At 34.3% G+C, this 25,148-nt stretch overlaps 2 protein-coding genes across 4 annotated transcripts in view; one reads left to right on the top strand and one right to left on the bottom strand.

The window, feature by feature from the left end:
• The window catches only part of LOC136036075 (high mobility group protein DSP1-like), a 161,909-nt gene extending 141,916 nt beyond the window's left edge, over nucleotides 1–19,993 (top strand). Inside the window, exons 4-5 of one of the 3 annotated variants that reach the window (XM_065718040.1) lie at nucleotides 1,902–2,031; nucleotides 19,516–19,993. In XM_065718040.1, coding sequence (XP_065574112.1) covers nucleotides 1,902–2,031; nucleotides 19,516–19,544 — 159 coding nt within the window. In that variant the 3' untranslated portion in view covers nucleotides 19,545–19,993. Of the gene's footprint in view, nucleotides 1–1,901; nucleotides 2,032–3,031; nucleotides 4,635–18,726; nucleotides 19,035–19,515 lie in introns of those variants that run through there. The other 2 variants (XM_065718039.1, XM_065718041.1) reach the window with 2 other exon arrangements.
• LOC136036073 (cysteine--tRNA ligase, cytoplasmic-like) overlaps nucleotides 5,813–25,148 on the bottom strand; it is a gene marked incomplete in the record, with an annotated part of 157,894 nt that continues 138,558 nt past the window's right edge. Inside the window, 1 exon segment of the mRNA XM_065718033.1 lies at nucleotides 5,813–5,989. Within this exon segment, the coding sequence (XP_065574105.1) occupies nucleotides 5,859–5,989 (131 nt within the window).

Genomic DNA, 25,148 nt, shown 5'->3' with positions numbered 1-25,148 from the left:
TGGGAGAAAAATCCCCCTCCCCCCAACAACACCCCTACTTCAAGGTTCAGTGCAATTAGGTCCTGATTGTATACACTATAAAAAAGTGAAATTGATTCTTCCTTCAATTATTTCTCCCTTGTCAGTTCTTGTAAATATGTCATTCGAGAATACAAGTTTCTCAGTTCTCTTATGGGAGCTGAGGTGATTGTTTTATTCAAATGTGTGACCGAGAGTGATCTAACTGATTGGTTGACATCTCTACTTTCTGCATTTAGCTACATTTTCTAAAAATGTATCTTAACTCTTTTTTTAGAATCAAAGATTTTTTTCATGATGTTGACTTTGGTTTCCGAGAAAAGCACTCAACACCTCTTGGATGTACTACTCTTTTAAGTTTTCTACATTCAGCTCTTGACTCTAGTTTGACTCTTGTCGCTATATTTCGGGACCTCAAACAGCTTTCGATTCCTTAACCCACCAATATATGCACTTTCAATAATCTCATTACGGTGAAAGAGAGAATGCTAGCGGTTAATTTCATTTCTCTTCGTCTGGAATAAATACCGTGTTGGTCCCCGTTCCCACCCACCGTCTCAAGTAGACGGTATCACCCGGAATATATCCATGCCCACAAGTGAATATCTTTATGAGATGAGGACACTCTAGTTGCTTTCATTGACGGGTTTTCTCAATAAATCCCGTGATTCGTAAGCCTGGTTTATAGGCATTTTTCTCGATGATGATATCTCCTTCATGCATCGTATTAGTTTAATTAAAGTGAAGTTATCGAGGTTTTTTTGATGTATCAAGAAAGCTGGAGTATATTTTTCCCAGATTGATTATAAAGTGAATGTCAACCCAATTATCTGAATGATAACTTCATCTTCCCTTCTGATACCACTCTCTAGGATAGATGACACAGAAAACAACATTTTGAAAATAATAGTTATGTGTACAAGTCGTTTCTGGACTTGAAGTTGCTTTATATTTTTCATTGGGGTGTTTGGTTTTTCTACAATTGTGATCATGTTCCTGTTGCCTTCAGCACTAGTCCATCTCTCGTTTTTATCATTCTACGTGCCATTTTTGGAATTTTTTAACAATCAAATTCCTTTTAACTCATCAGTTAAATCTTATTCTAATCCTCTAGCTACTTCTCGTGTGGCTGGAACGCTACGGTTCAGTCTGCTGAGAAGTGTAACTGGTTTGGTGCTTTGAAAAGAAGTATAAAATCTTGTAATATATCTTAATATTAACTTAATTTTTTTCGGTACTTTTTTGCGTTTGTTTATCTTTCATTTATGGTTTTTTCATTTTTTTTTTCGATCTGATTGAGGCATGTTAGAAATGCTTGTTTCATTAATTCAGGGCATTACTTGAGCATGGTTTTTGGTGGGTAGTCAGTAAAAGGTAGCTGTCTGTCCTCTTCATTTTTTTTTAATATGTGTTTTATTGTTTTTTTCTTTCTTGCTGCATTCCAGAGCCTTGCCGAGCGTAAACAATGCTGTATGTATATGTATGCTATTTAATTAAAGTATGGAGATTTCCTTTTAATAGGCATTATTTTTAAATTGTCAATCAGGATCATTTGGTTTCTGATAATACAAAAAATCATACATTTCTATGCTTGAATCCTGAAGGTTAATGAATATAATAATAGACATTGTTGAGAAATTAGTATCGCTAAAAAATGAGGAATGCTTTCATGGTAATGCTTTATTATTTTCCAATTTAAAGGAAAAGTAAAACAGTTGATTTTGAGCCAAATCGGGTTACTCTTAGAATCCATCCGGAGTGTGACCGTTAATGTTCTGGCTTGATGTAAACAAGTATTGCTTCGCTTTCATTATCACTTTCTTTTCATCTCTTTAAAAGTAAACGTATTTAGAATTTGATTAACTTCAAACTTTTTATCTAAGCTAATCGGCCCAATGGCAGCACCAAGTGAATCACTCCAGCTGCTTGGCATGCTCAAAGAGCACAATGGTTGGGTCACACAAATCCCCACTAACCCAAAGTTCTCCGACATGGTATTGTCTGCATCAAGAGGTAAGAGTTAAGGTCACCCTTTTTCAGAATATGGTTGTATTTGGGATTATTTTAGTAGTAGTTCCACCATCTATGACTTTGCCTTGATGTTTGCCACAAATGTTTTTTACGCACTCCAGGCTATATTATTGCATTCCCCCTGGATATCCATGGGGTACCTCGCCTGGATTCTCTGAGTAATGACTATAAATGAGACTAAAAAGGAGTTAGAGCCTTTTTAGTTTGAAAATTCTGAGTGTACCAAAAATTCAAATATACTAAGACAAAACAACAATTTCAATATTGAAGGAAAACAAAAAGAATCAGATGAAGGTGTGACAAAGATGAACGAAAAAAGAATTATAAAAAAGAAAAGTATAAAATCTCAAGAGACCTTAATAGAGCTAGGAAATGAAGAGAAAACCACCCTCAATGTGGACCTTGCAATGAAAAATGAAGGTTTAAATGCAATTTAACCTTTTCAGAAGATTGGCGCAAGCAAATTAATGCTGAAGTTTGGGAAAAGATTTCACGAGAAAGAATTTCATTGCGTTACGTTCTCTAAAGCTACCAGTTGAGAGACGACTAGGAATTCCAGAAACGAGGAACAATTCATTTATTTAAATTATTAATGACAGAGAAGAAAACAGAGTTAAAATACGTATACGATTTTTTCTCGCAATTTTGAAATTTCTAAGGGGAAAAAAATAGTCATTCACGACACCTTTACAGATGTTGACAAATATGCAATGACAAGAATGACATCTAATGCGTCTGATAAAAAAGGAAGAAATCCAAAACCAAGTAAAATAGATAGAACTATAAATATTGATCATATAAAAAGCTACAACCCCAGTGTCGCATATTATAGAAGAGAATATACCTCAAATAAGAGCGTATCTTCCTAATGACACGACAATTCAAAGGATGCACAATAATTTTTAAATTCCAATCGAAGTTTTAGTTGTTTTTATGATTTCTATAAAAAAGTTGTATATGTTAGGAATACATTATTTTCAAGGTAAACTATGAAGAATTTAAGGAGCATGATCCAAACCACAACGAAGATAATCTAAAAGAAGCCACTCTACATTACATTTATTAGAAATGTCACATGGTAAAGACCGAACAATCAGAAAATTTTGTATCAAAAACATGCAAAAACAAACTCTAGACAAATTATATTTTTGGGATGATCTTCAAGAAGTCATCATGTTACCACCCATGGATTCCTTTAGAGAAGCCGTGTTTACTGAAATATTTGTGACACTTGGCACTCTGGCAAAACCCAAAACATTAACTGAATTGGGGTTTGAAGCTATTAGTGGAAGAATAAAAGAAGACACCTTAAATTATACACATGCCTTTTTTTGTTGGATACCGAACATATTTGCCTTTGGGTTCAAGGTAACAAGTTAATAACTGTTCAAGGTAAAGCAATAATTAGAAGTTTTTTACCTTTATAGTTTACCTGGTAAACTACTGTGATGAAGTTTTCTTGGACAAAAGTTGAGATTTTTTACATTGAACATAGTCACACAATCATGGCCACCGATTTCTTTCATTTTCAGGTTGAGCTCTCAGTGAACCATTTCGGAGTGTGTGATTTTATTGATTTCATCGATTTTTCTAAAGGAGCCAATATTCTAGGAAAGTAGAAAAAACTTCATGGCCACTGAAAATATGTTTTTATGTCAGGCTTATACTTTAAAAATTAAAGAGAGAGATAGCGACGAGAGTTTACCTTACCTGAGGGTTTAATAGAAATAACAGGGGAAAGAGGACACGCATTCTTTTCCATTCGACTGAATATGAAGGTACTACTGTGAAGACGATGAACTTAAAAAAAAAAAATTAAAGAAGTTGACGGCACCAAGAAATAGAGAGAAAGTCTGAGATTTCAAAAAAGGAAATGAGAAAAATATTGTTGGATTTGATTGATTGAATATTGTTGAAATTGCTGGATTAATCAGCTCGACTGAATATGAAGGTACTAGTGTGCATGCGATGAACTTTGTTGTCGGCACCAATAGAGAGAAAACCCGAGGAAAGGAGAAAAATATTGTTGAGAAACTAGGTCTGTTCATCTCATCCAACACTCGGGGTACTAAATGAACTTTCTGGAACCAAATGAGCCGGACTTAATCAACTACTTTAAGTAAAAGAATATTGTTTCTGGGACATGAATGTTATATCACAGAAAAAATACTCCTTCACTGTTAATATTTTCTGTGTTACTGAATAATTAAGCTGATCAGTTTCTTGCGTTCTCAATATTTATTATACAGTTACTGGATGGTATTAATAAATTGATGAATGTCTTTTAACCTGAGTAATTTGAACATTAAGAGTCTTAACTTCTTTGATGAGAACCAGGGCTTTTAGATATGTATATGTAGTGCCAAGCAATTCTAAGATAAAAGATCCTAGATCCTTTTTTTATTAATATTATTATTTTATAGCTTTTTTTAAAGGCACGGGTAAATTTATACAGCTAAAACTAGCATCCCTATATGTAAAGCTAATTTGAAAATGAAAAACTCTGGATGCCAGCTTGATAAATAGATTTTCTTGAATCCTGAAAAATTTTAGTTTTGGGGTCAAGGACCCTCTTTCTTATGGTGGCAGTGTTATCAAACATCTTACTGGCAAAGAGCTTGACGGAGACGGCTGACATATTTTAAGAGACTGCAAAATACTTTTACTCACTTTGATAAAAAACGAAATTCCAAGTTTTTTCTGCAGTAAAAGAGGAGCTATCACCCCACTGATAGCTCCTCAACCCAGTAATAGTGAATTACAATTTCATTTTCTGCCACTTGCCATTATTTACGAGCGTTGTTTGCATCAATTCTTTATTATTTAGAAGTTTCTTTATATTTTCCAGTTTGTTTCTTTCGTTCCGTTTTCGTTCCTTTTTCGTACTCTCATTCCATTGTTCTATGTTTTTAAGCAGGGAAAAATAAACTTCTTGTGAAAATGGGCCACGGACGTAAACCATTTGCATTAAAACCACATTTTTTTTTACCATAGATCTAATAGAAAGTAAACTTTTGACTGGACTCTGAAGCAGCTTAAAAAAAAATTCCAAATACTTTATGAGAAATAAACATTATGCGTATATACACCCTTCACTAGGCACCTCCGGAGTTTCACATTCGCAAATAGACACAAATACGCAAACAGAACATTCTATACAGAAGATAAATATATCTCAATTATTATTTATATGGTGATGAGAAGCAGCCTCCAAGTGATATCATTTGCTACTTGTGTCCCTTTAGTTTGAATGTCCATACACTCAAAAGGACCTTTCTCAGTTATCAGACAGGCTGCCATCAAACGAAGAAAAAGAAGAAAAATTAACTAGGCTGATCGTAATTATTCCCGCACATGTGTGTGTATGGTTTTAACTGATGTAAGCAATGAGTCAAAAATGAGGGGATGATCTGGCGAATAGAGATCCTAATTTCTCGAGTAAAAGAAATGATTCACACTTACGATTTTTGCAATGTTTTTCTACTGACTATTTACGCTAGATCAATTTTTTTCAATCCACATTCCTTCCAAAGTCCGCAGTTCCAAATCCGTTTCACATTCCGCAAATAGACATAAATACACAAAAAGACCATTCTATATACACAGAAGATAAACATATCTCATTCTTATTTATATGGTGATGAAAAGCAGCCTCGAAGTTATATCTTTGCTACTTGTGTCCCTTTAGTTTAAATGTCCATACACTCAAAAAGACCTTTCTCAGTTATCTCTTATTCTCAATATCTATAAGCAGAGTTACAACCAGAATTTGAAATAATTTAATTAACCGAATTTAATGAGCACAACATTTAGGTATTTCCCTTTGTCTTTGACTGCAAATAATCCTGATAAACTTTCGCTTGGCTTTCATATTTCTTTAATAGTTTCTTCTTTAGTCCTTTGGAGATCTCTTTCCCTTCAGCGTCATGAGTCGGAAGTCCCTGAAAATAGTTTTATTTGTTAATATATGGCTATACTAAATCTCAAGCAACACTTGCCTAGTTAAACTTCCTAACAATTCACAATTGGGTGGCTCAAACCTAACAGATGACTAGAAAGAAGTCACAAATGATCGGGATTTCGCTATTTATTTTTGAGTGGTATCACTCGAGGATACCAAGAACTACAATTTAGCAACTTAGTGCCGCATTAAAGTTCAAAGTGCCTTTTAATACCAATATACTTCCATTTATAAACAAAAATATTCCAAAGGTCTCAATGGCGCGTTATTTAGGAAAAAACAAAATATAAATAAATATGAAGTATATTCACTAGATTCCACTAACCAATCCCCATCCGAGTACAACCGGTCTCCGCACCACCTACCTTAAAAAAATTCTTTAACTGTATTACCAGCTATAGATCACCACCAAAAAAGGAAACTTTCAGTAATTAAAAAACCCACTTTGTTAGAGTACAAGAATTAAATTTGCGGAAGAATGGCAGTATAAACTTCCATTTTCTGACATTTTTGGCTAATTAAGACCATGATGAAAAAACAGATGTATGTATGCATTGGATTACCAACACTTCTTGACCACTAAAGTCCTAATGTCGGCCCAACAGCGTGGTGCTACAGCTGAGTTCGAACTCCGGGAAGCATCATTACAAAGCTGATATCAAGCCCGCTGCGCCACCACATGACAAAAAAAAACTGTTTTTGTCCCAACGGATATATTTCAAATCCTTTCCGACTAAGTCCCGGAAGCCCTTTTCAGTTAAAACTTATAATATTTCACATACAATGCGTTGATTTTCTAGTCTCTGGCAAACTACCGGTCACCTACTGTACACCCTGGAGTGTCGCTTTTTCAGCCACACATGGCACCCTTCCGTCATACCATGCCACGTATGACAAACTTTGTGCCACGCGGGGTGTGTTTCTTTTGACATATTTTAGTTTTTATTTAGAGCGATCAACCTATCGACTGTGGGAAGACGATTTTGTATTGACAAAGAAATGGTTATATTGGGTGATCAATTCTCAGTTTTATAATGGTTGGGTTAGGCCAGGTATTTAATATAATGCGTTCTGTAAGGCCCGCTTTACATGATTTTATGTTGTAGTTTCCGTAATTTTGTTATTAAAGTATTATATTTTCAGCAATTTTTTGTATATTTCATTAGGATTAACCTAACTTCACTTGTGTGTACTGGCTAATACGGAAATACCCAACTTTCCCAAAAAAAGCGGGCAGCCTCTCTTATGTAAGCATGGCCGCCCATAAGGAGGGGGAAGCAGAAGGACACCCATGCCATTTATATTTTACGTTTTTAAAGGGAAAATCGTGTGTTTGTACAATAAGGTGCTCTCTAATGAGAATAATAAAATTTATACGGATAATCAAGGATGTAGTGTTTTTCATAGCCCCTTCCTCCTAAAACTCAGCTTATGAGCGCTCATGTATGTTCGTCTTATTCAACTTACGTTCGTCTTAATTTTTGATGTTGCTCCTTATTTTTGTTTAAAAAAAAACAGTTTTTAATTAATTTCTCGTCATTTTCAAATAATGCAGAACAATATTGTGCCCCTTCTAGCCCCCCACCCCTCCACGGGAGTCCTCCTTAGGAGATAAAACCCATTTGACAAAATTCCTATTTGGAAAGTTCCTCCTGCTTAAAATACCCCTGGATAATGCCATCCTCGCTGAAAAATCCCCCAGAAAACGTCCTGCGGACAATTATGCTTGAAAATTGTCCATAGTTTCATTTGAGAGAAATCTTGTTTGGATTTAATTTCTTATCATTTTTCAAATCATGCAAAATCCACCTCTGTAGAAGGTTTATTGTAGCCTACTTACGATTTAGTAAGTAGTATATGTAAGTAGTATTGTAGTACTACTTACTACTTACTTTCTGAGAGAATTACCTTAGCCTGAGTAAGATAAACTACTATATGGGTATATTTTAAATATTTAATATATAGAGTTGGTTAGGCTAGGTTATGATAGATGTTTAATATAATGCGTTCTGAGTGGCCTTCTTTTCATAATTCTCTGTTGTAGTTCCCATAATTTTGTTACTAAATAATTATTTTTTCATTATATTTTGATATGTTTTATTACTATTAACCTTACTTCAGTTCTTCAGTGTGGTCGCGATAACACATAAGTATCGATTTTATGTATTTGATTGAGGATTTCATGGAGAAGGGAGGGAAGGGTTCAGGGCTCTAAGCCTGCTTGTTTAAATTTCCTAGGTGAACAGTTAGAGGTACTTACGTATTACAGCAAACACACTCAGGTTCCTGATCTAAATTTGGGCTATATCTTTGCACATTAGGGGGGGGGAGGGAGGAGTAAAGTGTAGCGGGTCTGCAACCAAATTGTGTTTTCTTGCAGACAAAAATTATGCTGCATTTTATTAAGTAAGAATTGTTTTCAAACTTTTTGATGTCCTATTACTTTACCCCCCCCCCCCAAAGTGCAAATATATAGCCCAAATTATATAAGTCTAATGCATTCTGTCACCCATCACTTGTCTTTGTGGCTATGAGATTGAATTCTACCCTTGTATGTATCATAAAAGAATAAATGTAAAATAACTAGAACATATATGCAACCCTTTGCTCCTGAAAATGAATTCAGCAGCTGTCTATTTCAAACCATGCTCATAATAATTTGCCTCATTCTTAAATCAAAATAATCAAAAATAGCAGGCACTCCGCATCTAATACTCTCCTCTCGTTTCGTTCTTCCACCCTTAAGAATAGCATGTCTGAGGGGTCGCCACTTTATATGTGTACTTTGGACCTTTCTAAAGCTTTTGACAATGTAGTTCACTGTCAAGCTTTTTTTTCCCTTTTTGATAATGGTGTAAATCTTTCAATCATTTTTCTTCTTCGTTTTTGGTATGAGAATTCTTTCCTCCGAATTATTAAATCGGGATCTCCGTTTGTCCGTTTACGTCGAGGTGTCAAGCAGGGAGGGGTTTTATCACCTAGTATATTCAAAATGTGCATTTCTGGTATTTTAGATGAAATTAGATCAAATTATTTTATTGGACTCTCAGATGTTTCTTATCTTGCTTATGCAGATGACCTTTTACTTTTGTGTAAAAATAAGCAAGATCTCTCGTTTATGGTCTCAAAAGTTTCACGTCTATTTTCTAATATTGGTCTATCTCTTAATGTTGAGAAATGTGAATTTCAAGTTTTTAATGGTCCGACTTCCTCTAATGCTCCCTTAGCTTGTCGCGGTTTTTTCATACCCTTTGTTTCCGCCTTTCGGTGGTTGGGTATTACTGTTACGAATTCAATTTCTTGCCTACGGCAGTGCACTGTTCGTGATGTTCAAAAGAAAATTCAAATGGGCTATTCTAAGATAGTTGCTAATCGAGGGAAGTATAATAGACGTGCACTCGGTAGACTATATGCTACATTCTGTGATCATTCTATCCTTTATCTTTCTGGTCTTTATCCCCTTCTAAAGAAAAAAGATGTTAATCAGATTCGGACTTTTTATTTCTGATATTGTAAATTTTTACTTTATCTCCCCCATGGTATAGCAATGGGAAGATAATTCATAAGTTTGATGTCCCTGATATAAGTGCAAAGTTGGCCCTCCTGCAGGGAAGGTTGTCGGAATCAGCTTTTTATCGTTTATCGCCTCATCATCCTTTGGTCCGTCTGTTCGGTTAATCTCATAAAAGCGTAGTGTTTTTTCTATTTGTAGTGTATTTTACTTGCAGTGTATTTCATTTTCTTTTTGTTACTTCACAAGTGCCATAACTTGTCATGATATGGGTTATAAACAAATTATTATTATTATTATAGGCCATAAGTAATTACTATTGGTCTGAAATTTCTTCGGCCCTGTTTTCCTGCCTACCAAACTCCAATCAAATCCAAGCAGTTTCGAAAGGAAGGTTGGTGGGGTTGATGGGGGGTAGGAAGCAGCGTATGCCTCTGAAAGTTCGCCCCCTTGTCTTAAGGTGCTTATCTCATAAGTTTTCAGCAAATTTGAGTACTTTCATGCAAACTCCTATAAAGGAGGCGGATCCTTGAAAGTCATCATTCTTATGTCCCATTAACCCATAAGTTTATGCCCCATAAGTTTAAAGTCGAATGGTGACAAACAAATCTAGATACCTTTTCGCTTCAAACAAAGTGAATCAGGTTTTTTTTCTGCTATAAAGGAAGCAGGAAGAGGAAAATATAAGAGCAGCTAAACTTTGAAAAAAATTGCAGCGGGCTCATTGTCGCAGCGAGTCAGAAACTAACGTGCTTTTGCAGAGAATCAGAACATATCTTGGTTTCGCATAATCCGCACAAAAAAGTATTCAGCCCCTCGGAATTTTCAAAATGGCACAAAACAGACTGTTATTCGAAAAAAATAAGATCATATACACGGAAAACTAAAACTAAGATCAAAATGGCGCAAATCGTGAACAAATTTTTGTTAAAAAGTAACTAGTCAGATCAAGATAATTTGGTCAGATCATCAACGAATTTTGCTCAGCGTTATAACAAACTCTTCTGTTTTGGAAATTTAAGAGTTTAAATAAAAAAAGAAACAATTTTTTTTAAGTTTACAGGTAAAGTTTAAAAAGACTTTTAAGCAGGATTTAAAGTTTTACAGCTTAACTGTAAAAAATCAATAAATTAACTTAAGCTAATTAACTACTTGAAGTAAAAGTAATAAGTTTTAAGTAGAGTTTTTAAGTAAAGAATAAAGCATATAAAAAGCTTAGAATATTAGTGAATATTAGATATTAACATGATTAAATAATATAATTATATATAATTAATATAATATAATTAAATATTAACAGAATGAATATTAATATTAAATTTAATATAAAGTGAATATTAGATTCTACGAGGGTTATTTGATAGTTTTCCTCAGTCCAAAACACAGAAACAGAAATTGCAAACTTAACTGGAACCATAAAAAAAATTATTGGTAGCAAAGATAGCAAAGATAGGGTTCCACTTATGGAACCCTAGGAAAATGCTCCTTTCTCAATGTCTGTATTTCTCGATATCGATTCTCCTCCTTTCTGTAAAATTTCCCATTCGTTACTTTAGGACAATATTTGAACAAAGGGACTAGGAGAGGGTCTAACATCTTAAGCATTCTTTCATTTTATTATAATTTTGATTGAAAACTGGTTTTATTAAAAAGGAGCTTGCCCGTTAAAACAGAGTTTTGAACTCTTAAACAAAAACAAAATGGGTCAAAGAAACGAAAATTTGACAAAAAACTCCAATTAGTTCTCTGTGACACAGACTCCCCCCCCCCTTCGGCTCATAAATCTTAGGCTTTAGCTCATGGTCAAACCAAACCACTCCTTTGGCCCCATGCAAGAATAACACGCGGCTTTCCAAAATATAATGTCTTATCAATAAACCGTCAAGGGTAGACACTTATCAACTCCACTCAATAAAAAAAAATTGGCAGCATATAAAAAAACTGGCGAAAAACAATATCATTATAGCCTATTATACTTCATATATATTTTACTCCAATTATATGCTGAAGATAGCATATATACCCACAATTTTAACATAATTCAATTATAGTTCAACATCAAAACTTCCACAACGATTATTTTTTCAAGATTCTGTTAATGATTTCCAACAAATAATTGTGTTACTTAACACAGTATTACACAGTTGAAAAACTTGTTTAAATCATTATCAAAACAAAGAGTTATATGGTTAGGTTAGACAAAAGACTCATCTAATTTAATATACCCCATATTGCGGGGGAGGGGGTGGAGAGAAACGTCTAGTCTTATAAAGCTTAACTAAGAAATTCCTATCATGCATATTTTAAAGAACTACCTGGTCGTCAAACTGCGAATATTTATCTGTCTCATTTCTAAAAAGGTCACCGGGAGGGATAGCTTGAAGAGCAGCTTTTTCCGCTTCCTTCGCAGCAGCTTCAGCCTTCTTTCTCTCCTTCTCTTGTCGTTTCTTTTCTTCTTCTGCCCTTTTAACATCTCTTTCTTTAATGAGAGTTTCAGGCGATTCAATCTTTATTATAAATTTACCTAAAATCCAATAATCTAAATCGAGTGGATTCCAGAGAAAGATGGATTAGAGAAATCCTCATGGGTTGGCAGTAAAATTTTGCAAGCATTAATAGATATTTCGTTCCAAGTACCCACAAAGAGATGGAAATTACAGAATTTTGACAAAAAAATGTGCAAAAAATTATTAAGCCTGATTTTTCTCTAACGAGCCAAATCAGGTTGGAAGTTACGACTAATTAGTCAAACTCCCCTTCAAATTTTAGAAAGTTTCTTCAAGACAGTACAATATCCGTAATTGGCTGCATACAGAAAACTTCATCAACTTTATGAGCGACATTATTTAGCTAAGTCAGCACCATGCGAGTAGGCCATAATCAGTAAACAAAGAATAGATACAAACTAATAAATCGGCAATTTTCGATATAATGTGATTTTCCCCAGCCCAGGTTTACATGATCTGTCGAAAAAGAATGTGTAAAGAGTATCAGAAGGCAAACATGTAAAAAAAACTAAAGAAGGGATAAGATAATTATCATTAGAGAAAATCCATGCTGATTTCGATAGAAAATCGATCAAAGCAAAAAATGGAATTTACTATAAAAAAATATATGTCGCCGGCGGAGCGACCTATATTATAGGCAAGTATCCTGCCACTGGACTATGCACTTAACCTTTCATTACACCACTATTACATTTTCTAGTTAGTGAAAAGAAGTCACAAAAAATACCTGGAAAAGAATCGACTATAGACAAACAAAAACTTTAAGAGTAAATTCCAGCATTAGAAACATTGTACTAGACCTTTTTGAGAGTCGGGCCGGGATTTTGACATTCTAATAATAACGTTTGTAGACAAATACCATCGTTGAAATTGGATCCCACGACCTATATCATTAACACAATCTGTAATCAAAGTAACTTTTTCTAAAACACTATTGACTAGTTGAAGTTTTTTAAGGCGAATCAATAATATAATTTTCCTGTTTTTTGTTGTTGTTTTCTTTTCAGATTTCCACAAGTTCAGAGGTCTCTATACTGACAAAATTGCCACAAAACGTTTACTTTATCTTTTTTTAATACTTTTTCTGGATAATTATTGACTTGTTAAAGCTTTTCGATACAAACTGTTATAGATTCATGCGTTTATCCATATTTCAAGAACTTCAGAAATCTCTAGATTAAAGAAATTGCCACAAAATGTTTACTTTGTCGAGTCATTAAGGCATTTTATTCTTTTAATTCTGGTAACCTAAAAACCATACAAGCTAAATACAGGTCGATTAACACAACCAATTAAACAGAAAACAAAGCCGATACTATGACCGGATAAGGCTTAACTAAAGCGGAGGGGGAGTGGAGATAACATCCCCTACGGAAAAAGGCGCTTATATTATGTTGTTCTTATTTAATAATTTTCATATTTAATTTTACTGCTTGCCAGTAGAGATGAAAATATAATGCAAACATACAAATAAAAATAAAATATATCTGCAGTTATTTCAAGTATATACACTATACAGTGAGCAATAATAATAAACACAATAAAAAAATCAATACCTTTGAATCTAATCAGGTACGTACGCAGGAATTTTTTTTTTTGGGGGGGGGGGAGGGGGCGCAAAACCTTCGAAACAGCAGATATAAAGTAGCACTTTTTTTTATTTAATCATGCAAAAATCACGTATATCAGAAAATACAGATTCACTTTAATCTGTAGTATTGTAGCGGATGGGGGGGGGGGGAAAGACTGAAGCCTCAAAAGTACGTTTCAGGCTCAGGTTATGTTCATAGCGATTTAGAACCAGTGATTAATCTATTATATCCCACTGAAAGGGAAATTTTGGGGTCAACAGTGTAATATGGGTGCTATGGGGGGTAGTTTTTCAATTGTAAAAAGTTAGATTTTAATGAAAAATGATAGTTTCTAAAATTTATCCATTAAAATCTGTCCTTTATCCTGAAAAGGGGGTTAAACGCCCTAATATCAAGGATAATTCTTTTTTGCTGTGGAAAGCAAACTCTCTTTACGAAAATATAACAGTACAATTGCTAATTACTTCAAAGAGGGTGAAAAGTTAGCCAGAAAATGGGTTAATAATTGGGCAGTGACTTGACCGGTTCATTGCATGCTGTAAAATTCACCCAAAAAATGCTTCCACATGTATCTATATTGTTAATAAATGTCCTACTTTTGCCAGAAATCCCAAGAAACCATGGGGAAATTAAACATTTCACAAAATTTTGGGTGGGAGGGCCGGGCCCGAAGCCCCCTCTCCCCCTGTGTACGTGCCAGGATCTAATATTTCCATCGCAGTTATCCCTGTAGAAATGCTTTAGACTATATTCTTGAATAAAAAAGAAAGGATAGATACGAGGTTTTTGTTGCATAGCGAAGATATGTCAAATTATAGTTAAAACTTCCACTTATTAGTCACATGCATGCCTAAAAAAAAGTAGCATAAAAAGAAACTACCCCAGAATTGAAAACTCACCACTTTCTTTATCTTCCAGTCTAACTCCAAGTTCTGGTAAGATTTCATCACGGACTTTATCACAAACGTTGAGGAGATCATGATTACCAATTTCCTTGGCCGATTTCCTAACTTCTTCCCGAAATTGAGCGAAAGCTTTCAAGTAAGGGTAGAGCTGCTCTTCACTCTAAGACAATAAAAAACAATCACTTTTCGAACAAACAGCGTAAGCTAACAACATACTGAAACTAAATTTTCTATTGTGTCAATCTATAATTGCTTCCCAAATCCTTGTTCTCTAATTTATTCTCTGCCAGGCATGTTATTTTATACTGTCTTTTTACCTTAGTTGTTAAAAAATTAACCGAACCCCTGAAAAAAATCAAATTCTAACAGGGGGGGGGGGGTCAAACTGTAAACAATTAAAGACAAAATTGAGAGAAAGAGGGAATACGGTCTTTTGAAACCATTGATTTTACTCAACTTTGTTCCAGTCTAGAACCAGTAGGCAAGGGTGTATCCAAGATTTTTATCGGGTTGAGGGATGTTTTTTGGGGAGGGGGGATGAGATTACAAAAAAACCTAAGTTAAGAATCAAAATTTGTTTTTATGCATTTTTGTGACGTGTTTTTGGAGGGGGGGGGGGCTTCAAACCCGGTAAGACCCCCCCCCTGGATACTGTCTTACCGAAGGTTTTACTTACCTTGGAAAAGGGTTTCTAGGGATAACACTTGGCATAAGAGATACTTGTTGGGTACAGGTATTCTCAATCTGTCAGAAGGAAACCAGATTGGAAAAGGTTTTTTTTTTATAATTATTGTATTTCGCGTTAACTTTACTTCAAACTGTTTGGAGCATAACAGCGCCTTCTCGAGGAAGAAATACTGAAAAATTCAGAATAGAGCAAGCACTGCCTAAAACAAATATCACAGACAGAAAGCAGTGAAATTCGCTGAAACACAGAAATACTCAAAAATTCGATGATTGTGGATGCACTGCACAGAACAACCGCCATAAACAAAAGAAATATAGAGTAAAAGGAATTAAAACGCTTTCAGTAACACACAATCACATGCCATCTTCAGGGTATCCCCAGTATCTCCGAATGTTAAAGTTATTTCAAATCTCATTTTATCCTAAAGTCGTCTGTCCAGCTTTATTGTAACCCACTTAGAAGATCATTATAAAAATTTATTCTAAGGGAGGTTTTCATCCATCGGGAGGCTATGCTCAAGCTTACTGAAAGGAGAAGTCCTAGGAGAAGGAGAAGCTTACTGAAAGGAGAAGTTTTCAATCCTACTGAAAGGAGAGTCCAGCCACTTCATTCTCAAAGAGTGACATTAAGCGCTTCATCACCAAGATCACCAACCATCACCAAGATTTACAAAATTATTTAGCGTTTCATCAACAAGTTTTTGTAGAATTATCCTTGAGCAATTTCTAGGAAAAATCTCTTCGTTCTTTTAAAATCGTGAATAAGACAACTCCCTCAAATCACTAACTGCCATGTGGAGCAGACTTTGAGAAATGGTCATACCATCAGAGCCACCAGAAACCTTCTTTAGAAAGAGTTTCAACCATTTCCCCCAGTCTCCTCTGTTGCTAACAGAGGAAAAGTTTTGGAAGTAAGTACTTACATCAATCAGAGGTTTTCCTTTCAAAAAGATTTAACAAAAATACTGGAGTAATACAGGTATGACAGGTTAGACTACAAGCGGCCAAGCCTATTTAGGCTTCGGTTTCACTGGTTCGCCTGTGAGTCCATGCAAATACAGTCTAAGATTTTGTATACAAGTCCAGTCGATATTGTGCATTACGCGTCAGCTCAAAATCAATCCAATCTTTCACCCCTTTGTTTTATGACTATCTACCTTAGTTCTGCCCTAGGAACGAAGTATGGACGGATGATAGATAAGACTTATTTATCAAAAAATGAACTGACATCATTTATACACAATCCTAAAAAGGGCTTCACTTTTTCTAAAATTAGCCATGACTTGATGTCCACAAAATCAAGTAGTTGTGGGCATTAAGTCATGGCTACTTGTAGAAAAAGCCAAGACAGATACAGCTCTCTCAAACTACTTATTTTCATGTGGAGTAGCCTTTGAGCAGATGCAATCTCCACAGAGCTATCCTAAACCTTCTCTATTCCAACTATTTTTTCAACAAAAAAAAATAATAATTGCGAGGAACTGTAATACACGTAGAATACTCCTATCCTGTTAATGAGGGGCTGAGTTATTTAATATTTGTAAGTAATATTGGTTTTCGTAAAAAAATTACTGGAAAAATACTGGAGGGGCTACTTTGGTGCGGTAAGGTGCTTTTTTTTAGCGCTGACTTCTACATCTCCCAAGAACTTTGGGATAATCCATCAATAAGTGAAAATTTGACGTTATTCAAGTCTAGTAGACGTTTTTGTGTTTTTTTTTATTTTTAATTTTTTTTTTGTATAATCATTACGAAATTGAAAATTGAATTATGTTTTTCTTCTGGGAAGTGCCAATAATATGTATTAAAAGGCTAAATAGGCTACAATATACTAATAGGCTAATAATAGGTTAACATTAATATAGCATAATAATAGGCTGCATAATAGGCAATTAATAGGCTACAAAATACTTACTGTTGCTGAGGAGGTTTCGGTTGGAAATCCTATAGATTCATCTTTGGGTATAACTCCAAACACTTGAAACATGTGTGTGATGAAAACGGCGATGCTTTTTAAAACTTCTCTATTAGGTACTTTCTGTTTTTCTAAATAAATATAAACGTCGCTGACTAATTCCTGCATTGTGTCAATTGCACTTCGGGTGTTGATATTATCTGAAAGAAAAGGTAAAAAAATAAACAAAATACAGTTATGCATACATATACATATACATATACATATAGCAAAAAAAATATGTTGCAACATAGTCAAAGCATATAAATATTTTTCCTAACTCCATTTGGAAATAAGTTCCAAATGGAACTGGAGTTACTAATTGCGTTGCGAAAGCAACACTTTGGTTTTGTCGTTTTTTTTTTTTTTGTTCCTAGCATCCCGATTTCAGCTTATTCCTAGAAAGTGGTAAGGGTGTAACCTCTGCGGTTTTTACAGAAAGTGTGGACCTTGGGTTGGATTGATGAATATGACTGCATTTTAGAAAGCTTCGTAGAACTCTTTCCTGGGGCCAAAATCTATTGCTTCTACCCATTTCTGTTTGTGATTTCAGCTGAGTTTATCATTCGTTTTTTTGCAATTGGGATTGCGGTAGATAAATGGCATCAGACGTACCTCTTAAGCTTTAAAAGCTCTCTCATTGCTAAAGAAATTAAGAGTATATCCTTCGGTCCTTTCTAACTTGGCCTACGGCAAGAAAGTCAACTTTTGAACTAAGACAGATAGACTTTTTTTTGGCGACGGCAGTCGATAGCTCTTGATGAGCTGATCAAAGAATACGTCATCCATTTTTTCGCAGAAAAATTCCTTCATGAGATATACCAGTTTGAAAGTTTAAAGGGGTTGACAACTTCAGTAGTAAGGTACACACTGAAACCAAAAATAGGCCGATACCAAGTGTGAGACATACAGGAAATTTTAAGCAACAGTCGGCTGTTAGCTCAGAATCATCTTCGGCAATGAGGGGTTTGCAGCTTTTGCTAGCTGGTGTACCTATTATTTATTTCCAGTGAATTTGATGGTAAGACCAATTGGGTTCCAGCGGTAAGACATGTAGGGGACGTGTAAGTAATATTTGGCTGTTAAGCTACAATCAACTTCAGCGATGAGGGGTTTGCAACTTTTGCTAATTGCAATGAGGAGTTTTCAACTTTTGTGAGTTGGTGTACCTAGTATTTATTTCTAGATCCTTACACAATAACAACTTCAGTGTTTAATCGAAGTGAGGAAACAAAACCAAAGTGTTGCTCTTGCAACACTTTAATAACGCATTATATATTAAAACACTAGTTTACGTGTTAGTTAATGTGTTAACGCACTAAGAGTCTGATTTTTTGTAACTTAATCGTTGGCGGGTAAGCAGCAAAGCAGTGAAAATTTATATGTGACGTTTGAACAAACAAAATTAATTCTAAAAAATGTATGATGTATCAGAAAATAACGCATGGACAAGATATTAAAAGTCCACGCATATTGATAATTGATAAAATTATGAAAGGTAATCGATCAAGCCATAGCAAGTCTCTTTGAAGTTTAGCCTGAACAGGAACGTTTTTGCAGCAGTAACAGTTGATCTCCCTCACCTGCTTCATGAGTCGCCGGGGATTGCTTCACTCAAACTGAGAAACTGAAACTACTGCCTGTTTACTGCAATTATTTGAAGTTATTACTTATTCCGTAAAGGAAACGCATTCGTTCTAAGATCCCAAAAACGGGGGACCCGATTGGCATTGTGATGTCCTCTGAAGGAAATGTCGAGAAAAGCGGAATTAAATCATTGTTTTTGCACTGTCTATTACCTATCTGTCATTCTGTGATCATTGCCTATCTGTGAGTTTCTGTAAAGAAGTTGAGGTTTGTTTTTATTCTTTGTTGTTGAAGCGTTCTTGTTTTCTTTTCTTTTTTACCACTCCCCTTTTCTTTTCTTTTTTTGTATGAGCGGGCATAAATAAATTATTATCATGATTACACAGTATACAAAAAAGAAGCTGGCATCATACAACTTAGTTACAATTACCTAAAGTGATAACCAGTTTTGTCTCCAATTAATCTATTACTAATTGATAACTTATTCTCCCTAAAATTTATTTTCTTTAGTCAAAAAATAAAAAAATCACAAAAGCTGAGCACACAATACAAAAAAATTAGCTAAATAAAAACTTCACTATACTTTTGCACTTCACCAAGGCGCATAATAAAGCTCCATATGTGTGGCGGAAATACAAGTAATTTATAGTGTTACGTCCGTTATGCGTGGATGTGTGTGTGTCTGTCTAAATTCCTAGTGGTTTAATGCCTTTTCTTTCAAAATGATATTAATTGAGCTCTTAAAAGGCAATTTTATTTTAGGTCACCTCTTTTGGCAAGATCTTCAATAAAAGGCGGTGTTATCACAGGGAAATCCTAATGATTTTAGGTCACCTTTGTCGGCAATATCTTCAATCAAAGGCGGTGTCTTCACAGGGAAATCCTAATGCTGCCAAATTCCTCAAATAGTATTTCTTTTACGCTGATTCCTAGCGTTTTCCTAGAAGGCATGCTAGAAAATGTTAGGGAATGCCCTTTCCTAAACTTGAAAAAGAAAATTGGTCCTTTATATCAAAATATTCACACTTTCTAATAATGTAAGTGTCATTGAAATGGGATATTTTTTTTATCTTCGGCACAAAACGGAAAAAGTTATACAAATTCTATAAATGTTGGGCAATCCTTTAAGGTATCGAATCCCCGTAAGGACAAATTTTTGTGATAATCCAAATCTTTCCTACAAGCTATATTATTTTTGATATATAAATTACCTAATGTTTACGTTTTTTTATTATTCCCCCGAAAGATTACAAAAAAATTCGGTTGCTACATTATTATACATTATTTTTTAAAGAAACATTCTCATAATCTAAATAAATGTAGTAAAAAGCATTGTTTGCGTCTAGACATCCAAATGGCCATGCATGACAGTCTCAATATTTTTGTGAACGCTACTTTAAGAACTTATAGTAAAAGCGATGACGACAGGTCTTACAATTTATTTAATGCTCCGTGAATTTTCATTTCATGCACTTATGATACTCTTAATACATTTCATGTATTTCCATGCATTAACCTATCTAAAAAAAATTTAATTACGTGGTAGTCCGGCAAAGCACAGCACGCAGCCCCTTTCTGCAACAAGCATTTGTTTGTCTGTGCTTAGGTTCTAAGAACAGTAGCCTTGATAGGTCTTATTATAAAGGCCAATAATCTAAACATTATAGTACATCCCCAGAGTGGACGTATTGTTTTTAGACAATAAAAAATAAATGTTGATTTAATTTTTAAGTGGATGCCTAAAGGAACTGGAAAACAGAGAATACTGAATAAACTTGTAATATCTATTTTTAGTTTCTTTTTTTTACGCCTGTTTCTGGCAAATTAATGTCTTATTGTTGAAGAAAAAACAATCAAACTTTGGTTACACGTAAATAAATAGAATTTTATCTTAAAAATTTCTATGACAGCATGGTTGCCGAATTTGAATTTTATGTCAAGCAAGCACTAGTAAAAAAGTCAAATAAATGTCTTATTGTTGAAGAAACGAAAAAAAAACAAAAAAACATCAAAGTTCAGTTACGCGTAAAAGAATAGAATAAAATAGAATTTTATTTTAAAAATTTCTATGACAGCATGGTTGCCGAATTTATATTTTACATCAAACAAGCACTAGTAAAAAAGTCAAAAATAAAAAGTAAATAGATCACAATAAAATTAATGAAAATATATATAAAAAATATGATGAGTAAAAACTTTGTCAAAAAGTCAGAAAAGAAAAAAATAAATAGATGACAATAAAATTAATTACTTATTTTCTGGCTAGTGAAATAAAATATTCTTACCACACAAAGCAGCATGCACTGCTTCTTTCTTCATTCTAAATGTAGCTATCAGGGTCTTATCTTCCAAAGTGAATGGTTGATAGTCAACAATGACGTCCTCTGGTTTTTGTCGTAGTATAGATTTCACTGCGAGGAAAAAATCCTAAAATTGAACTTCACGTTTAAAAACTAATGTAAACTTCACGTAAAGCTCAATTAAAAATTTAATAAAAATAAACTTCACATTCATTAATCAATATTTTACTGTTCCATAAAACTTTTAAACAACACATTATTGTCCAATATAGCATAGTTCACACCTGGAGCCATCTTAGGTCTATTCAAACCTGATAACCGCGATTTTCAAGATTTTTCCTTTGGCTATTTAACAAAAAATGAAATTTATACGCCAGCATAACATTTTTGTTAGAGCTGCCACCTTGAACAATGCAATTAATTTGGCAAAACTCATTCGCTGAATTCGACAACACTTTTCATCTGTAACAATTTGAATAGTAACTTTCAGTGGATTCACAAAAAAATTCACCTTCAAACTACAGCCACATCTTCTAAAGCTATTCGATGCCATATGCGTTTAGCATATTTTTCATCCATGTTCTTTTTCTTTTCTTTATTTTTTTTGGCACCCACTAGTAGCAAAACTACAACTGCAAATGAAGTTCTTTTTCATTAAATCGATTTCCTGATTTTTTCATAATTTAATCAAGCAATCAGATCAATTTAGCCAGCTAACTATATATTTTAAGAAAGGCTTTGGTCTAATAAAGCATACTACTAATACTACTAATAACTCACTGCAGCACCAAGCCGCCTGAGGCCAACACAGCTACGCACGCTCCTCCTCCAACCTAATCTATTTAAAGCCTCCCTCTTTACACCCTCCCAGGAAGTCCCCATTTCCTTTAAATCCTTATTTATGACATCCTCCCTACCCAGACAAGGACGACCTGCTTTCCGTGTAGCCCCAGACGGTTGGCCAAAAAGGACAATCTTCGGTAATCTGTCATCCTTCATCCGTAGAACGTGGCCTAGCCATCTCAACCTTTCTTTCATTATAGCCCCAGAAAGCAGGATTGAACCACACTTTTCGTACAACCTACTGTTTGAAATACGGTCAGTCAGCCGGGTACCCAGAACAATCCGTAGGCAATTTCTCTGGAAAACATCTAGTAAATTTTCATCTGCTTTTCGGAGTGTCCATGCTTCAGAGCCATATTTGACCACTGTCATCACTGTAGCTTCCAATATTCTAATCTTGGTTTAATTAACTAAAAATCTTCTTGTAGTTTCCTTTAAATCCTAATTAGATTTCTGCTATTCTAAGTTTATTCAAACTGATTTCTAATAATAGAGCATAAGAAAGTCTTCTCAGATCAATAGCTAGTTTTTGAGGAGTTCCTAAAGGGACTGTTTTAAACCCAATTTTTTCTAGTCACGACCAATAATATTGGCACTGATACAGAAAGCAGATGGAAGGATGTCGATGACTTAAGGTTAGAGGAAATATGCGCTAAAATTTACCCCATCAGAGCTGCAGCAACCGCTGAAAAAGTAAGACAGGAGTCAGCGCATTCACTAATGACTGTGAAAAGACTTAATTGTAAAATTTTATCTTTTAAGAATTTTACTACTAATTTTGATCCTTCACCCCTGTCACTGAACAACTAATAGTAAACAAACCAACTACTAGGAATAACGGTCAGTTCTTATTTCAAGAGGCAGGTGCTCACTGCAGAGTTGGTGAAGATAGGCAACGCTAGCTTACAATTATTAAAATTTTGAAAGAACTTAGTGTGTTCCATCATTCCATCTTTTAAGAACCTACAGTACCTTTACTAAACCATTTTTAGAAAATGCTGCCCCGGCACGGCATTTTGGCTTAACTTTGAAACAATCAGGCCGTATGGAAGAAAATCTGAAGGGTGCTCTTGTTACTATTTCCCGCGGCTCATATTCTGAATTATTAGTTAAAATTCATTTAGTTTCGCTGGAGTAAAAAAGGCTAAAGCCACTTTTTATTCTTTTTTGAAAAATTGATTGAGTACCTGTAAACACCGTGAAATTCTTCCCTCAAATTAGATCCCCAAACAATATCCAAGGGTTGTCACGGGGCCAGTCCCGAAGCTGAAAGAAATAAACGCGAAACATGTGCGTTATGAAAGAATGTTTGTCCCAAGTAAAATGTAAACCTTTGATAAACTATATATTTAACTTTTTTTTCTTTTTTTTACTTATACATTATATTGACTGATAATAAGTATTTATGACGCAAACCGTAATTTGTCAGTAGCCAATGACAGTGTTTTTCCTAGAACAAAATGATCTGATTCACTGATTGAGATATATATGGTGACGTAAGTTTCCACCAAAACAAAGCCATCAGATTTTGTTTCCCCTGTCTTTGGTACTTGATAAAATGAAAGAGGAAAAAATGGACTTGCCACAGTACCAAGTTTCACTGCCCAGCAAAGAATTCCCCAAATAATTTTAGCACACTACCCTAAGCTATTACTAAAATAAATCGGGCATATTGATATCCAGGGTGCGAATAGTTTACATTAGGGCACACTAGGTAAAATAGTACCAGGGTAAACGGGTAACCAAAGAGTATGTGTAACTTACAACACTGAAAATTGGCTCTAGTGTCGACAAAATCACTACCCCCATCAAGCGTTTGGCGTTTCTTGACATTTTTTCATCAATCCATCAGATTTGGTTTCCCCTGTTCTTGGTACTTTAAGAAATGAAAGAGGAAACAAGGAACTTTACACAGTAGAAAGTTCTGATCATAACAAGTAATTGCTGGCTAAACCGGACAGGTGAAGAATGATCCCTTAATAAAATAATGAGAGTTTGAAATAAACACGCGATACGTAAACTAGATCAATCTACAATGAAATGATTACTGTAGAAGGTCATTCGGAAGCTGAAATAAATAGGACAAATGACACTCAGTGTACGCGTGACGCATAGTTATTCTATTTTTAGTACCTTTTACCCAAAAACACCTCTACATTGACAATGCAAGAAAAATTAGCATCTATTTCTAACAGTAGCCATAGTTTGAGAATACTATTTATTTAAATTTAGTTTCAGGTAACTTAATATTTCAACCAAATTTCTGTTGCAAGGTATGGTGCCTTACATTTGCAACTTAGCAACATATTTTAGCAAATAAAAGTAACACTATGCCTCGAGGCGGCCAAATTTTTTTTGTTTTCTTTTAAACTTCGCATAAAAACAATCAAATCAAAAGTAAAAAAAAGTGTCTAAGGATACTATTCTAACTCTATACAAATCTAACCCTTCGCTATAGCAAAAATTACAATATGTTCTGTTAATTTTCGCCTTCTTTTGTGAGGAAACCAGCAAAAAGTTTGGTGACAGTGAGAGTCATACCGTAGATAAAAAAAAATACAAACCGACAAAAAACAATAAATAAAACAATAAAAAATGAAAAAATGGAAACTGTCAGATTTCAACGTCAGTCTGCAGTCAAGATAAGTTTTTTAAAATTGAATTTTATTAATTGAAGAATGGAAAGAAAATACACTAGCTAGCAAGAATCTGACAAAAGAATTTAATCAGGATCTGTTACAAAAGGATTTTTTTTTCAGAAAGGGGAGGGGGTACAAAAATTATTTTAATAACGCATCAAAATTTGTTTATATTCATCTTTGTACGTTTCTACGAATCGGAAAAAAAATTTCGGGCGGGGGAGAGGGTAAAATCCCCTAATTCCCCTTCTCCCAGGATAAAAATAAAATAGCTACCCTGCATGTACTAGTAATTCCTTGAATGAATATATTCCATTTTTTTATATTTTTTTCAGGAGAGCCTTTTTTAGTTTCATTCACTTTTCAGCTGTTGTATCATATTTACGTTTAATATAAATGAACTGAATAATAAACAAAAATTTTCGAAATTTAATTTTTTTTAAAGAAAAACACTTCAACTTGGTTTTCAGTTTTTCCTATATTTTGTAAATGAAAGTGGAAAACCCATCTTAAGGAGTGGAGTCTTTCAAATGAGCCCTGATTGACAGATAATGTTCCCTACTCAATTCTTTCTTCTTAATTTTAATTAAGTTTAATTAATTAATTTTAATTA

The sequence above is a fragment of the Artemia franciscana genome, chromosome 15, assembly GCF_032884065.1.
Source record: "Artemia franciscana chromosome 15, ASM3288406v1, whole genome shotgun sequence".
Taxonomy (NCBI): Eukaryota; Metazoa; Arthropoda; class Branchiopoda; order Anostraca; family Artemiidae; genus Artemia; species Artemia franciscana.
This window is presented reverse-complemented; position numbering and strand designations above follow the sequence as displayed.